An 18487-nucleotide genomic window follows, 5' to 3' on the forward strand; every position below is an offset into this window, starting at 1 on the left:
GTATTCAGATGAAGTATTGTGAAAATAGATCCTATTGCCACTGGCTGAAAGGGGGGAAGCCACAAAGGAAGTTGGAGGAATTACAAATCTTCGGCCATTTTGTTATTTGTGAGTAGTGAATAGACCGTAAATTTCTGGAGCTTTTCTTCAGCGAATTTGTGGTCTGTTTTGCCGAAAAGTGCTCGGGAAATACTCGCTGCTTACCTGGTAAGATATCGTAAACTCTAAACAAATTATAACATTCATACAAAAATTATTAAAGCAAAGCTTATTCAATCAATTTGTATCTTCAAGATCTTTTGTTTTTGTAGACCTCGTTATTTAAAATTAGATGCAAACTACCCCCAACATTATTGTAATGTTTTCCTTGTAACCTGAATGCAAGAGACTTTAGAAAATTTTAATATAAATGTGTTTGGTTTTACTTAGGAACTTTACAAATGAAATTGTACCGGTGAAGTCCCGTGGAGTTAAGTGAGCCTCCCTATCCGTTGCCGCCATAACTTTCGTTGATAGTTCATTTTGTCAGTTGCTTTTATTTCAGAGCAACTATATTTTATTCTCTTAGATATATCTCTTTCGGAGATTTTGTATTTTCTTTTTATTGTAAAAGCAAGTGGCTAGATAGGGTACTTTATCTAAATCAAATTATTTTGATTTACAAAACCATAAATTAGTACAAATTTATTGTAGGCCTAAACATAAGAAACAATTTTCTATCAATCAAGTACGGACCTATAATAATGTATTAAGTCAATTTGATATTGAATCATCGCAAAAACTCTACTGAAATCAGGCCATAGCATACTATTTTTTATAATATGTATTGTAAAAGAAATTATATAAAAGCTAATTATTTTTTTCAGCGCTTTTAACTTCTTGAAAATGTCAGATCGAGAAGAAGATTGCAACATCGTCAAGATGCGAGGCCTACCTTGGTCAGCAACAGTAGAAGAGATATTCAAGTTTTTTGGTAAGATTGTGTTGAATTATGATATAGTACTTATTTATTATTACTTTTCAATTCCAATGTCAATTATGAAAAATATCATTCAACATCATTGACATTGAATAAGCTATAAATGCGTAATTTTAAGTAGGTAGCTTACTTGATACTCGAAGTTGTTGCCAAGGACTGCATATGGAACTACATATGCAAATTAAATAGAAAAACAGATAGGCTACTACAACCAGCTGCAGCGGACCTGTTATTGCATCATTTGACTTGTTGACATCCCAAGAAATAATAAAACTTTTGTAAAACTGAAACTATACTTTTATAGTAAAACATAATAAGGTAAACCAATAACATAATCATAACCAAACAGAATTGCCTAAGAAACTAGAAATTTCTGGTCTACCTTGGTTTTTTAAAAAGGATACAAGCTTAACTTGAACAATTACCGGCCAATTTCTAACCTACCCAAATTTACAAACTTCTAGAATGGGCGGTATACGACTAATAGCTCACATGGAGAAAAATGGACTATTGACAACATTTCAACATGGCTCTAGAAATGGACGTAGCTCAAATACAGCCGTTCTATATATTTTATTAAAGATCACGAATGCAGCATGGGAAAATAAGAAAATAGGCCTGTTTTTAGACTTACAAAAAGCAATTGACAATTTGGATCAAAAATATTTATGGAAAAAATAAAACAACTAAATATTTTGGATAATGCTTGGCAATGGATCAGAAATTAATTTACTGACAGACAACAATGTGTAGAGATTCCCCTCTGACGTGGCTCATAGTTAAATTATCGGCCCCTTATTTTTCTTCATTTAATACACATCAATGACTTCCCAGAAAAAATGATAAATTAATGAGCGTTGTTTGCAAATAACACCACAATTATAATTCCAATCGAAAGAAGACCCGACAAATTTCAGCAGCAGCACTCCAAAGAGCCTCAGCAACCTCAATGCAGTCACCTCAAACTGACCATCAACAGGGAGAAAACTATAAAGATGGTATTCACACCCAACCAAAGACAAGGACCAGAAACAGAGGGCAACATAATTAAACAACTTACTTGACAAGGCTTCCTGGACTGATAACTGACTAGAACCTAAACTAGAGTGAACTCATGAACCATTTGTGCATCGTCCGTCCCTGTACCCAAACATAACAGATGAGAAAGCAGCATTTGTCGCATATCATGCCCTATTTTTCTCTTTGTTGCAATATGCAATCGTACCATGGGGATCTTCACTAATGAGTTGTATGGACAGGAATACTCTATTGCCAAAAAATGCCTTTTAGAACACCGGTGCTTATATGAACAATTGGGAATATTTAAATTATCATGATTTTAACATAAGTCATAGTTCATCCCAGGAACCCTTACTGGTACCAGTAGTGATATCTTGAAGATTGCATCAGTTCCAGAAGGAGTAGTCAGTCCACCACCACAGACAATGACTCTTAATATGCCACTATCTGGTACATGGGTAGTTGACATGGAAATGCCATGAAGAAGAAATTTCGTCATTATTCAATTGGGCAGATGATTCATTCAATTGAAAAGAAGGCAGATGTAAAATTCCTCAGGAATTAGTTACATCTAATTATAAGGCATTGCCAGCCGTCCACTTTGTTTATAAACCTTTGATTATAAATGAATGAATTCATGTACAAGGACATTATTTGTTTTACTTGAACTCAGTTGGTTCTTCGGTGCATGTTTTTGTAAAGGTTTTAAAGATGCTTGTGGCTGATTCAGTTTTATTAGAAACCTTTTAATTGAAACTTAAGATACTCAAGAACTTATTAATTCATCAGTTAGAAGAAGGTATGAGGCATGACAAGTCTTCTAAATATGTTCATGGATGAAGAAATTTGCATTTTCTCAGCGTTATTTATTCGTGGACAGAATCACAAATCATATAAAACTATATATATATATATATATATATATATATATATATATATATATATATATATATATATATATATTTCAGTTTTTTACCTAACAATGCTAATTTTTTCCCCATCCCCAAATGAAATTGTCACTGACACCCCAACTCTACGTTTGATGTTTCATAGAAACCACTACCTTTAATAGGGTCTGATGTATTAGAGTTTGAAGTTATTGTTCATTGAAGCCTCATATTGTACAGCTACATTGAACATCCAGCATTTTTGTAATGAACTAAATCATTATTTGAATTTCTGTTGGTTTGCACAAGAAGTTGTAGATGAGATCTCAACATCATATAACATAAAAATTGGTGTTTTCGCATGTGAGGTTTATATGTTTTATTTTTAAACTCTGTTACAAAGTAGACCCATTTGACGGTATCCTTATTTCTGTATTTTCGTTCAATATATTTGTCTTAATTTATTGTAATATCGTTTGTTTTTTGTTTCTTCAATTGAGTGTTCAATTAAGATTGAATAAACTGAAAGGTCATTCGTTGGAAATTGAAATAAAAAGATTTCAATTGAAATGGAAAGTGATGTATTTTATTCGTAATAAAATTATTTTTAATGTATTTTTCTGAGTAAAATTGTCTAAGAAAAATACAAAAAGAAGGTTATAGTTGACTCGATTCAAATTCGATTAGGTAATTATTCCTTTGAAAATAAATGACCATTGTGATGTAGTGATTTAATTTTAAAATACTGTATTGTGCATTATATTAATTTGTGTTGTGCAGATGGCTGTAGAATTCGTGGTGGCAAAAATGGAGTGCAGATGACCATGTCAAGGGAAGGTCGCCCTAGCGGAGAAGCTTTTGTCGAATTGGAAACTGAGGATGATGTTCAAAAAGCTTTGAAAAAGGATAGAGACCACATGGGGCCCAGATATATTGAAGGTATTCCTTTTTTTAAGACATAAGGCTCAAGTTTCTATTGGCTTGTAAAATTTTCCAACTCATTATTCCTTCACAAACACTCTACATTTACATGATGGTTTCTATTTCATATCAAATCAATGTACAGTTCAACTTTCAATAACAAGATCATTTTCACATTTCTTCACGTGACATTTGACAATTTTACTGGTTTTTTATCTCTATGTAATGAACTCCTCTGAAGCAAATTATCTGTCAATATAATCAATTTCATCACACAGATGTTCAACATTTTATTTATTTTTATAGAATATTGTCTTGATATAATAATGAAATCCTGATGAATAGATGCCATTTGGAAACGTTTTCAGTGTTCAGAGCGAAACGTTCTGAAATGGACTGGGTTCTTCGACGGAGTGGAATGTCTTATGACAATGCAATTGACGAGGGCTGTGTTCGTCTCAGAGGTCTTCCCTTTGGGTGCACTAAAGATGAAATTTCTGATTTCTTCAAAGGTGAGTTCTCCTTCTCGTCAGACTCTACCCTTTCTTACATTATTCTTTATAGTCTCAATAATTGAAAGGTTGGATGTGACCAGGATTTGATGTCCTTCCATCTATCAACTTCAAATCAGCATGTTTTGATAGTAAAATGAATAAACATTTTCATTTATAAACTATAGATAGATCGTTGTGCAGCACTTGTTACCTCTCAATGTGGTTTCCTGTAAATTAAATTAAATCAATTTCAGATAGGTATAACACATTGAATGTCAGGTAGCTTCCCCTTCATTTGAGAGCCTGTTAAAGGAAAATAGATCTTGAGTTATTGATAAATTTCCAATGGTTATTCTCATTCAAATGCAATTTCGGATGGAAACCATCAAAGATTCTCAAGTGAATTGGGCTTGTTGAATTCTGATTAATAAGTTCAACTCAAACATCAGAAAAGTATTATGACCTTGGTTAATCCTACTCGCTGAATCACCTCCATTAGTGCTATTTATACAAATGTGGTAAAAAATGTTTAATCTGTTGAAACTGTTTACTGGATTGCTAGGTACGGTATATGATATGCTTTCTTGATTCCACATTTCTCATTCTTGTGTCTTATATTTACACTCGAAAAGTCGTATTTGTAGACGATTCTCATCTCGAGAAAAACTCAGCCAAGCAAGGTTTGTTTACCTAGAAACTGAAAATTATAACCGTTATAATCTTGCTCTGGCATTTGCTACCAAACCTTGCTCGTCAAATTCAGTTCTTGAAAATCATCTATAAAAACTCCCCAAAGTGTGAGATATACTCAATTATTTTCCTTTTTCATTAATGATTCTCTCATTTTTTGGTAATATTTTAAAATACAGTGTGAATCTAATTCGAAACCGAATGGTTTTCAGTAGCTTTTGTAAGCACACTGATCTATATTATTTATTTCTGAGGGTTATCGTACACTCAGAATCCGTTGGTCCAATAGGCTTGACAACTAACCTGAACTTGAAAAAATCGCTTTAACCGTATATCATTGTCTTTAATAAGGATTTCAACTGTTTATTTCAAGCCTAAAAAAAACCTGGAACATGAATAACGTATAGAATTATTCATGATACAGTCCAGTTACTGGGTGAATATTCCTTTTGAAGAAACTGATTTTAATTAATCAATTGTAAAAATGTCTTTGAATAAAATTATAAAATTCCAGAGAGTGTAATAGAACTTCTCATTATAGGAAATATTATTCCTGCTGTGTTGTGAATAAATCATATGTAATTGTTTGGTTTGTTATGTGTGGATTCTTCAGCTTCAATTAAAACTCATCTTAGCTTCGTGATTACCCAGTCATGATTGATCAAATATATTTTCTCATCAATAGTAGTGAAATTGCTTGGATATTATTGCCTTATTTTAAGTTTCAGTTATAAATATTGTCTTTCGATTTTTCTAATTATCTACTGGAAAAATAATAAATATATGTTTTGTGTTACCTATATTGAAATAATGGATTTAGGAACTTGAAAATTCTTTATCCCACTATAATCGAACTTGAAAGTAGTGTGTATTTTATATAATTATCTACAATTTTGGGCTAGTAACTTATTTGTTGAATATCTGATCCATATCCAAAATGATTTGCAAGATTATTTATCTCAAATAATCATATAATTGTGATAGAAGGATATGTTCCATATGTGTAGAAACATTATTGATTTGAATTTGTGAATTCTTCAACAGTTTTCAGTTTATAGATAATTGGAGGGTTGATGTAATAATAAATTGGAGAGATGGTGTTATTTTTGAATTTGCTATAATGATTATGTGATGTGTGTGTATTATGATTTGTGTACTGATGTTGAGCTGTGTTGTCTGTGGTGTTGATTGGGTAGGACTGGAGATAGTCTCGAATGGGATCATTCTCCCGACAGACTACACGGGGCGCAGTACAGGGGAGGCTTACGTTGAGTTTGTTAACAAAGACATGGCAGAAAAAGCTCTGCAGAAACACAAGGAAAAAATAGGACACAGGTGGGGAGCCGAAAGCTTATCTATCGTTTTGGGAACTAATGGGGTGGGCCTCAGGGTCTTTCCTCTGGAGGTAGGTGGGTCTGTCTCTGCCATCTGGGCATCGAGTGCTTTCTCCGATTGTGGGTAACAATTATTGTTGATCTATCATTATTATTTGCTAAGTGATCGTAGTTGGTATCAAAATAGTGACTTGGGCCTTTATAAGTGAAAGTTGACAACCACTTATTTCCACTATTTGTTCAACCAAAAAGATTTATGTGACAGGCAAATACTCAAATCAAGGATGAAGAAACATCGATAATAGCCTACTTATTTTTTCCTATGAACTAATTCAATTCCATTAATAGTAGAAACATCGATAATAAAAACAATAGTAGACACATCGATAATAACCTACTTCATTTTTTCTATGTATTCAATCCAATCGACAGATAGTAGGTTCTTCATGTTTCAACAATTAAATGTATTTATGGATCTTCAAAGATTTATTCAAAAAACTCATAACATTCAACCGACGCATTTAATGATTTCAAAATCAGCTCACGTTTGTTTCGATCCATCCAATCAATAGATTGTTCAAACATTGAACAAATGAGGTAAATAAAATATGTAATAAAACAACAATACTTCAAGTACGAGACTGACAGAAACGTACCGTAGTTTGTGAGAAGAGAAATCAATTGAAATAATGAATCAGTACATTTTATCAAATGATTAGATTTTATTTCTGAAACGTTGTTGCTATTGAAATTGAAATAAGTGGTTGTATTGTGGTATTGGCCAGTTGAATTCTTTAGATCTAGTTTCAATCAGAACTATTTGTGGATTCTCCCATAAAGGGGTTAGTAATCAAACTATAGACTAGGCTAATCATGGAATAGAAAACCGTTCTTGTTACTCATATGCATGAATATTATACTATGAAACTGCACTGTCTATGATTTTCAGACTTTCTTAATTCATGATTTCTATGCATTTATACCATTTTTTTCATCTTATCTGTTGATCAGTCAGTTGATATGAACGAAATTTGCTGCTCCTGAATAAATCACTACAAATTTTTCAAGTCCCTCATCAAAGGAATGTGACTTCTATTTGACTCTCCCACCTTCAACTCTATAAATGTCTTTTTGAATTCTAGCGTATTTATTTTTGGGCAGCTCATCAATTACCTAAATCATAATATGTGAAGCTTTTAGGTTTATTTTAATTCACTTTTATTGATAGATTCTGTGAAATTGGATTATGAATTATGTAATTCATAAATGTACTTTTCCATGGAAATTGGTTAAAAAACGACATAGTATCATTTAAGTAATACTGTACTGTTATTTATGCGATTATAGTATAGTTGGATGATATATTTATGTTTCTTAAATGGTCACTTCATACAAGTAAGTTTTAGATACACCTTTTGAAATCGGATGTTATTATTATGCTTCTAAACCATCCGTCATAAACATTAAGATGAATATACTAAATTTGGTTGGTTTGATTTCTGATGGCCTTTTCATTTTTGCTCATATCTCAACAATTACTTGTAATAATGTCATTTGAAGTGATGATGTCTTGTTTAGAATCTCAATGTTACTTCGGTAAATTATGTTCGGTTTATCCTGTCTCATCAGGTATCTAATTGTCTAGTCGTAATTCTGAAATTATTTTCTTTAATTTTACGTTATGAATTGTCACCAAAGGAAGCATTCAATAAATTGAATTCGATTACCACAAGGACCATTATTTTGCTTGTGTTATTGCCTTTTATGAACCGAACATAATTGCAAAAACTATGCGAATGAGAATAAGGTGATTCTAGAGAAAGTAACTCCTCTAAATTAATATAAATGTATATATCCATGAAATTAATACGATAGGATATTTCAGAAGTTGTTCATGTAATCATTATTGTTTTTAAAAATACACGTGAATCTCAATGCTACAGGTATTGTACATTTTGAATTTCGGAGGAATGTCCAAGCAGATACAAGAAAATATACTTGTCAGAAATTAACTAAATTATTGAGCTACTTCAGCTGCAAAATCATTAATATTGAAATATTTAATTTATAAGATTTTTCCGATTCATGAGACTTGTGATGTTGACGCTGAGCCATTACGAGTTGTATTAATTGGTTTGTGACTTTGGTACGCAGGTACATTGAGATATTCCGCAGCAGCCGCGCCGAAGTGCAGTCGATGAGTTTGAGATCGAGGCCGATGGGCGGAGGGGGCGGTGGTGGTGGTGGTGGCTTCAACCAGCGCCCCGCCCCCTATGACCGCGGTGACCGATTTGGTGGACTCAACCGCTTCAACTCCAACAGCAACAACATGGGACCGCTCTCAAGACCATCTCGCAATTTCAAAAGCAGCTTCTCAGGTAGCAAGTGGCTAATCCAGTTTTGTTTAAATAATAGTACCGCGAATAGTACATTGTAATGAAAAATGTACATTGTAAATCTTTGATTCAGATTGTAAATTGAAGTGTTTAATTCGAAAATGTGTGGCACATAACCTATCTAAATTTGGAGGACTGTTGTATAAATTAGAATTGGAACCGTTTCGGGCTTAAGCCTGTGTTACTTTTCTGAAAGTTGTGTAATACTGAATAATTGAATGGAAAGTTGTTAGATGTGTTTCCAAATTCATCTATGGAAATTCCTATTTCTCTTGAAGCAATTGGTGCCGAACAATTTTACATACTTGCTTTCGTGCTGTTATCCAGCTACAGTATTGAACTGATGAGAAAATAAACGTAGTTGTTCGGTCCGGTGGCGGGAGGAGGTAGAAGGAAGCCAACTACGCGTGCCTCACTGCTGTATAAATAAAATAACGAAAAATGCTGGCTGTGGCTGGTTGACTCGAATAGATGGATACAACTCACAACTCAGCTGGATGACCAAATGATATTGCTATGCATAGATAGTAGCGTATTGATTCTGTGGAAATTGCCGAGTGCCGCATTAAGTTTACTTCTAGCCTGGATCTCTCCCACTGTAGTAAATGCAAATTGGAGAGGCGGGTGATGATTGCACCATCTCTGAGTGAAATTTGTAAATTTCCATCAGTAAAAAAGTTTGTCTGCTTTGTGTGTTTGCATTTGAAATGTCATCATAACCTGACTTCTCATTAATATGTTTATTCAAGATTTTTAAATTCAGTCACACATTTATGTAAATTTTACATTTTCACATTTAATTAAAAAAATATACCAAAAATAAGAAACGATTAGCACCAATTCAAGCATTCACTAAACCGTTGTAATTGGACAAGTCACGAGTATTTGTTTGTTTTTCTCTAAAACATAAATTAATAAAACCTGATTTTAAAGTTGTCTCATGATTGACACATCTCCAATATTTAGAATAACACATGTAATTTAAAGCTTGAAATTTACCAATTTCACTCAGAGATGGTGCCACCATCACCCGCTTCTCCAATTTGCGTTTACTATAGTAGATTCATAACAAAGCTTTGAGACAAAATTAGGTAATTGAAGGTTTAGGCAATAACCTGTTTTTCTTTGCCGACTATACAGTTTGCTCTATCCAATAAATAATTTATTACTAGCTAGGCTCTGGCTTCAAATTCTACAAGATGCCACCCATCATTAATTACTCCACTTTATGTTCTATGGATACTACAAAGGCTATTCAGGACTGTTTTCTGCCTGAAAAGAATGTTGCGAAATTCTTTACCTACATTAAAGTATTGTATGCTATATAGGTTCTCATGTGCGCAGGCTTTAATAGGTTCTCACTTGCGCAGGCTATATAGATGTGTGAGATGGCTTGGTATTAGTTTGAAATGTAGAGTGGTGGAGTGGTGGGGCTCATAGTAGGATACCTTGATTCTCTACTCATTATTTTAATGTTTTTCTAAATTATGTTCTCATGCTTTGAACTTTAAAATCTTACATTTTATCTTGTTGCTTGTTTTTTTACGCCACTAATAGGACTGTGATGACTCTCCTATGATGCAGAAGTGAAGCTGGCACTACTTAACTGGAAATAGCTGTGGCATGACTTCTACAAACTGATGACTGTGTGGCAAATTACACATATATTTTTTATAAAATATCATTGATAAACTTTTATCAAAGATTTGTTTCAGTATATTAGAACATAAAATATGGCCTATTACACCATCAAAGATTTTAATATATTCAAAGATAATTCTTTCTTGCTTACTTGATGACGTTGATATAAAAAAATTGAAATCTTTTTATAGTTTGAGGTGTCCCTATTATGTTTTTATTTTACATTGAATAATATACAAATCATATGAATGATTGGGAAAGGGTCATTAATTAGGTTTAGCCCAAAGCTGTCCCTTTTCCAAATTTTGATTTAAATAATCGCAGAATATTTAGTGTTGTCACTGTATAAGTCCAGAAGTGATTCGTGGTCTATTATTATTATTATTATTTTTATTGCATCCCAAACATCCGAATAATCAGACTGGGGATAAGTCAAAAAGAGCAACCTAAAGGAGGTTCTCAACACATATCATGATACATTAAAATACTGTAATTATACAATAGTCACATGAAATATTAATAAATATATATATACAGTATATATAAAAACGCAGTTAGTCACGATTACCTATGTACAAGGACCTGGGAAGAATCAAAGACAAGGAACAATAATATATCACTCCTGCAGAAACTCATCCACAGAATAGTATGGCCTTTCAAGTAACAGCCTCTTTAACATTCCTTTGAATCTTCGTAAGTCCGCCATGTCTCTAATATCCTGAGGTAATCTATTATATATTTTTGGGCCCATATATTGCGGAGATTTTTCAAACATGGCAATAATCTATGCAATCATGGCAATATCTAGTGGATAGAGTGCTTGCGTAGCAGCTCGGAGATCCGGGTTCAAACCAGCCCATTACCAAAAGTTTATGATCAGGTTAACTCCCGTGTTATCCGATGGGCAAGTTAACTGTCGGTCCCGGTTGAAGTATGACAGTTTTAATGCCCATTGACAGCTTAAATGATATATTCAGGCGAGGTGGGAACTTCCCGCAAGGGACTCTCCACCAACAAATGCCATTAGAATTCACTTGAGTAGGCTATAAGTACAATTTCTCTCTTTTTTCCTATCATCCTCTCCCTTTTTTCGCTACTCTTCACCCTTCATTCCTTACTTTTATACCCTCCACTAGCCTATTACAGAAACCATAGATGGCTTGATAGTTTTCCTCCTCTATTTCTTTTCAGCATGCCGAACTATGAAGTCTTTTATTTCATTGAAAATTTGTATTTTGATTATATTGATTTAGTATTTTGATTTATTTTGTGTTGAATTGAATGAAATTATTGATTGGTTGAATTTTTATTCCGAAAGTATGTAAACCAGGAATTTAATATTTAGATGCACCAAAAAAAATTAAAATCATATGTTGCACTCAATAATTATTATTGGTGATTAGAGATGAAACTCAATCTTCCAAACTCACAGACTCACAGTGCTCTTTTTATCAAGTAATTTATAGTAAATTTCAGGATAAAGGCCTCATTCATCATTTGTAATCGGTGTTTCATGTTTAAAGTGGCGCAATAGTTGAACTGTGAACGTTTGTTTGTAAACCAGGAGGCTTTTCCGATTTCGACGAAGGTCGCTGGGAGCCGAGCCCGTGGAGCAACAGCCGCGACCTGCGCAGTGAGCTGCGAGGCAACGGGCCGAGCCGCGGCAGCAGCCGCGACATGATTGGCGGACGCAGCAACCAGAGCAGCTTCAACGACAACGGCGGACATTGGAACGATGGGCCCATGCACGTCATACACATGCGAGGACTCCCTTTCAGGGCCAGCCAATCTGATATTGCTGATGTAAGTGAACAATTCACCTGATTTACTCATTTTAATGCACGTCATACACATGCGAGGACACCCTTTCAGGGCCAGCCAATCTGATATTGCTGATGTAAGTGAACAATTCACCTAATTTATTCATATTTATACAAAATATTGAGAGAAATGTTACAGGCTCAGCTAAGTTTTTCCTCTAGGAAACTACAATTTCTCTCCAAATTTTTGATCTTGTCCAAAGTAGTATCAGGTTATGATATCACACATCGCTGCTTCGCCACTTTATTTTCGGTCCAGGAATATTATTATTTGAAAATCTTGAAGGTTGACATTAGAAATAGAATAAATGAATCTACCAAAGAATTATTTGCATTCTCGTTTCAAATTTTAATCAGTTCATTAGTTCATAAGTGATTATGCGTCTAATCGTGTATTTCTCATCCATCCCGTACATGTATTAGACAATTCCTTTCTTTATCAATAAGATTAACAAATGTTATATATTTTTGGCTTGATTGTATGAAACACTGATGGAATAATTTAAATTTGAAGTTATTATTCAATTCTTATGAACTTTCTTTTGTAGATGTGTCCTGATCAATCAATTTGTAGACTAGAACGGCGTTACATACTATGATTCTGATCTCCTATTTTTTCTAATTTTTCAGTTTTTCAGACCCATCAACCCTGTGAATATTAGACTGCTCTGTGACGATAATGGAAGACCCTCTGGAGAAGCCGATGTAGAATTCCTCTCACGCGATGATGCAGTTCGTGCTATGTCCAAGGTAAATTATATTCTTCATTTTAACCCATTATTTTTTACAAGAATGTAGCAATAAAAAGGACAAGTTTATCATGAATGTTTGGTTAGTTCATACGAAAGTAACAACCAACCAACCAACAAACTAACTAAGGACGACTAAGATAAAAATTTTACAATTAACTGATTGAATATAGATTTAAATCTAACTATAGATTTTTTAATAGAATTTATTTGGTTGATACAGATAGAAATTGCACCACCGTAAGGCAGCCGATCTTTTTCTCGTGACAACCATCAATAGTAAGAAATTGTTGGCTTTAATTTGACTTTTGTCAACAAGATTTTCTTTCCCGGATTGTTTTTCTTGGCATTTTTATTTCTTAAACGCTACTTGATATGGATTTAAATGAATAAATGCATGCTTCAATTTGGAGTTGGGTAACGATATAAGGCGTTTAATAACTGACACGCAATCTCATTCACATGTAACATACAACGATTATCTCGTTTGAGTCATTTTTTCTGTCTGTTTCACTGAGGAAAAATCCTCCCACATCTGCTGTAAAATTTGAGTTAGTTACTTTCAGCACGTTTATCCAGGTGACATGCATTTAGTCTGGTATTTCATATTGTCCACTATTTCAACTTTTCGTTATTTGTGTTGATTATTTAAAATAAAATTATCAAAGCATTTCTAATAATATCAACGTATTGCCATTTGAAAGCAAAACCTAACATCTCTATTTTTATTTATTTTACCTTTAAAACATAATTAAACAGAACCTCTCATTCTCATCCCTAGCCTTTCCTTTTACCTTTAAAACATGTTTAAACCGAACCTTTTAGGTTATGTTCAACAAATTTTATACTCAATACAATTTGAGAACTGGCAGATCTGAGGAATTCATGTTACTAAACACTAAACTATTTTCGTTGAATTTTGTAACTATACTTGAGAATAAGTAGTAATGATGTGTTGTATGTGTAGGATAAGGGCAACATGCAGCACCGCTACATTGAGTTGTTCATGAACTCGGAGCGCGGCGGAGGCGGTGGAGGTGGCAGTGGAGGCGGCTCAGGTGGATTCGGAAACAGCAGCTACAACGGTGGCGGGGGCGGTTACGGAGGTAGCGGTACTTTTATCGATTAACTTTTATATTAAGATCACTTTTTGTCTTGTTCGAGCATAGAGCATTATTTTTGTCCTATTTCGACATTTGAAACAATTATTCAAAGGTGTTATTGTGAGGCAAAGTTGAATAGTCCTCTTAACCTAAAGGTCAAGTCAAAGACTTATTCAGCGAAACGATATGTAAACTTCTGGTTATCATGTTTATATATCAGGCTTCATATTATAAAAATGACATTTTTTAATAGAAAAACTACCTCATGTAAAAGGATAAATAATCAAGCATTATGGCCCGTTTTGTAAGACACTTACTGGACCAAGTAATAAGTGTCCTACAAAACAGGCATAAATCTATAAAGTGGAGGTACACACTGGAAGCTGAAACTAAAGGAGCTTGAATCTATTCGACACTTTTGAACATAATTTAATATGGTGATTCCAAGTGAATAATTATTTGTACTTGCAATTTTTCTCAACTCAGTCTAATAATTTTTTTTCATTTACAGGAGGTGGAGGTGGCAGATGGGCGGATAATGGGAGAGGATACATGTGAAAATCAAGAAAGTGATTAATCCATCACTTGAATTAAAGGTTTGTATTGTCTACTTAGAAGTTCCCTCGTTAGTTTTTATTGCAAATTTGTTGAAAAAGCGTCGTGATCGATGTGTTGAGTTTTCTCATCCCGATAAAGTGCTTCTCAATATGCTTGTCTCCTGATCGGGTCTTGTTATTTCGAATAATTGAATCTGATACATAATATACATGCTTACAATTGCTAATGAATTTCTTTACTGGGATCTGTTTCATAAAAGTTACAAGTCCTGTAATACAGGAAAAGTTCCAAGTAAATAATACAGGACTTGATCATAGTTGTGTTTCATAAAAAGAGACTTCCTGTATTACTGGACCTGTAAGATGTTGAATATTTTATCATTGTTTAGACCATCCTTTTAAAAGGCAACGTGCTAAAATGGATGAAGGCAGTAGTTCTAGTTCTGGTAAAGATGACTATGTTATTATCCGTAGGCCAAGAATTTTCAAGGACAGAATTTCTTACAATAAGATGCAGGAAACTTATCAATATTATGAACGGTTTAGATTAAGCTTTCCTCAATAAAGCGTTATTGGAAGTATTCAGAAAATGTACGTCCGTAATGTTTTATGTTTTTTATTAAACAAATTTAATTAATGTCGTTAATTTAATTATTAACATTTGATAATTATTAACTTTTTTTGAAACATCACTACTCACATAACTGTTATACTAAGTTATGTAAGTTAAGTAGTTATTATAATTTCTCAACTATTTATCATTAACAAAGTAATTTTCCAGCATGGATGCAATCTGTCCATCGTCAGAAATTTGATAATGTGGATTTTCCACCAAAACATCTCAAGTAGCACTTTGTTTAAATATTATATTAGGCTCGCTGACCAATAGAAACATTAATTCAAAATAAAGGAACTGTATGTAATACAGGCGAAAATTACAGGTGATTTTTCAAGTGTAGAATTATTTTTATGAAACGTAATTTTACAGGATTGTAAATTTTAATTTATAAGTCCTGTAATACAGGCCCTGTATTACAAGGGTTTTATGAAACAGGCCCCTGAAGCCATGTTCGAAGTGCAGTAAGTAAAGTAAAAATACAGAGTTGACTCGTTAGAAAATTATACGTTTAGAATTTTGGATCTGGATACGAGCTTTGATTATAATATCTTATTGCCGATTTCAATTTAAAATTATATACGAACGATGCGACTATCACAATCAATGTCAGAGATTCATTTTCTGTTTCAGGATTTTCATGTGGGATAATTGCTGCTCAGATAAAACCTTAAGAACTCATATTGAACTTCTTGCTGGATAAGAAGTTGATAAAGCATGTTTCTTCCTCTTTGTTTTCCATATTAAAGTATTGTTCTTTAATTTTCCATTTCTACATTTTACATTTCTTCATTATATTGTAATTTAAAAAGAAGTGATTTTTAAGAATTAATCTTTTGAATCTAGAATTTTAATGTAGTTCATTGATATTTGGAATAATTTTGATTTAACTCATTTATTGTGTTGGTGTTGACACCCGAGGGTTGTTCCACTTCATCATACACCAGCTTATTAGGAGGGCCATTTTTTCACATATCTTGAGATACAGACAAGCAGTAGGGGATGATTTTCACAAAACTGAAGAGCGTCTTCTCCCCATCAACGATCTGTTATCGGTGCGGCCTGGGCCCTGTTACATGATTAATTCATTCATTCATTTAAACATTTCAATGCGGGAGCATACAGGGAAATGCCCAAAAATTGCTCCCTAATCAAACAATTACAAAATTTACAATAATTGATGATAATTTACAAAAGAAAAAAGGTAAAAAAATAAATATGAAGAAAATTAAAAACTAAAACATACCTTATTTGAACAATACAAAATTCAAACTGAGCTAAGTAAGTAATTCAATATTGATTCTACGCTAAAGACTAAATGAATATGGAGTGATAAATGTAATTATTGATTACTAAATACTATAGACCACCTACATGAATATGGATTGGTAAATATTATTTAGTGATGATTGAATAGATTTATGTAAATGAAAGATTAACTAATAATACCAGTAGTCAGCTCCGTTTTTTTTTCTTTTTTTGCCAACAAATGACATAAATCCACCGATATGATTGAAATGATTAAAGTTTACACAGAACGTAATAAGTCATTATTTTGTGTGTCTTTTATATAAATTTTTCTTGTATGTATGGTCAATCTGAGGTTGAAAAAATGACCCTCGTATATTATTTAAAATAATAATAGATTTATAATATTATATTATTTGTCAGGCTTAATGATAATTGTGAGAATATCTTAACGGATGGATATACATACCAAGTTGAAATATTGAATCATAGTGTTATTAATCAGAGAATAATTCTGACAAGCCAATAATAATTTGGACACACATTCCTCATCAACCCCTGCATTTTAAAAGTAAAGAAGTATTGTGGTAAAGTAGTAATTATCATGGATCTACTGATCAATTTAATTCAGCTTAATTTATTTAACATATAGATATCTCAGTGATTCTGTGAATCTATAGATTTCTTGTGCTGTAAGTGATACGTTTGTGTACATTTTTTTTAAATAAACTATTTAAATCTAAAATGTCATGTTTTATTTTTCGCTATTCTCTTAGTCTGCTTCATTCCCTGCTGAACGCTCTCTAAAATATTTTCAACCTAAATTAGATTACCGTTTTAAAGTCAGCACCTGATTTACATTGGTTTGCTACCCTTGTCTCTAATTACACAAATTAAGTAGCTCTTATCCTTTTTTTACTTTGCACCGTCGCGAAATCATTAAATCATATAATACATTTTCTTAATTGAGAAAAAATGTGTAGGCTAAAAGAAGAAGCATAATGAACAACCAGCATATGTAATCTCAATTAAGAAAAGGCTATTAAGAAGCATAATGAACAACCAGAATAATGTAATGTCAATTAAGAATAATAATTATATTAATATTAGTATTATATTATGAGATATTTTCTTTCTCAATAAAATAATATCGGGGCACCGAGCTTCGCTCGTTATTTTTATTTATTGATAAACAGAACACAATTCTCTAAAATGATCGTGTTTATATTTTATAGCTTGCTATACGTCAGCTTATGAATTTCGGGGATGCGATATTTTGATTTTTCACAGAATCACTCGCTCACTTTTTACTATCCACAGTCGACGAGTCTCAGCTGTTTCAGCCAAGAATGAATTATCCTTTTAATGTCGTTATGCGAGTTTTCCCAAGGATGAGACCTAGTGCAATCGAATTTATCATAAACCTACTACTAGAATTTCGTGAAAATCGTTAGAGCCGTTTTCTAGAACCTTTGAACATAAATAAACAGATATACAGAAATTGCTCACTTAATATAATAGTATATTCAATACTAGCATGTAACCCGTGCTTTGCACTGGAAACTTTCGGTGTTGTAAAATGTATTCTTCTTATGTCCAGGAAACTTGAAAAAATGGAATAATTATATATTAATTTTTTTCAAAAATACGTGGATAATCTCTATAAAAGTTGAAAATTTGCAGCAAAAAATAATAGGGTTGATTTATCTCGAGCCCACAACATTTGATTCATCAATCGCGCTCGCTTCTTGGAGAAAGCCCTGTTTGGTTGGGCTTTTATAGTTACGTAAACTTTCAATCACAAGTTGAATACATTTGTTTTAATTATTAAATTAGAATTAATTGCAATAAAAATTAGCCGATCTATATCCTCGGTATATTCAGAATCTTTACTAGCGAATCAGTTCTGTAGTTCAGACGTGATGCTGCGTCATTCGTGAATTTCCTATCCCGTACATTTTTAAGACTATTCTTTCCTTTATTATATTATAGATAGATTATCTATATTATAAATTGATAATCATTAACAAGA

At 32.9% G+C, this 18487-nt stretch overlaps 1 protein-coding gene across 4 annotated transcripts; it reads left to right on the forward strand.

Annotated features, from left to right (window-relative positions):
* Positions 1-50: 50 nt before the first annotated feature.
* On the forward strand, positions 51-17200 carry LOC111064120 (heterogeneous nuclear ribonucleoprotein H3). 4 transcript variants are annotated; one of them, XM_022351800.2, is made up of 11 exons: positions 51-207; positions 867-973; positions 3667-3825; positions 4176-4319; positions 6188-6326; positions 8480-8706; positions 11927-12165; positions 12813-12932; positions 13899-14040; positions 14546-14630; positions 15841-17200. In XM_022351800.2, the coding sequence occupies exons 2-10, from the start codon at positions 886-888 to the stop codon at positions 14590-14592; spliced, it is 1305 nt and encodes a 434-aa protein (XP_022207492.2). In that variant the 5' UTR covers positions 51-207; positions 867-885; the 3' UTR covers positions 14593-14630; positions 15841-17200. The 4 variants fall into 4 exon arrangements, with proteins under 4 accessions (XP_022207492.2, XP_039279859.1, XP_022207494.2 ...); XM_039423925.1 differs by having other exon boundaries at positions 67-207; positions 8480-8703; positions 13899-14037; positions 15841-17189; XM_022351802.2 differs by having other exon boundaries at positions 83-207; positions 13899-14037.
* Positions 17201-18487: the final 1287 nt, after the last annotated feature.

The sequence above is a fragment of the Nilaparvata lugens genome, chromosome 1, assembly GCF_014356525.2.
Source record: "Nilaparvata lugens isolate BPH chromosome 1, ASM1435652v1, whole genome shotgun sequence".
Lineage (NCBI taxonomy): Eukaryota > Metazoa > Arthropoda > Insecta > Hemiptera > Delphacidae > Nilaparvata > Nilaparvata lugens.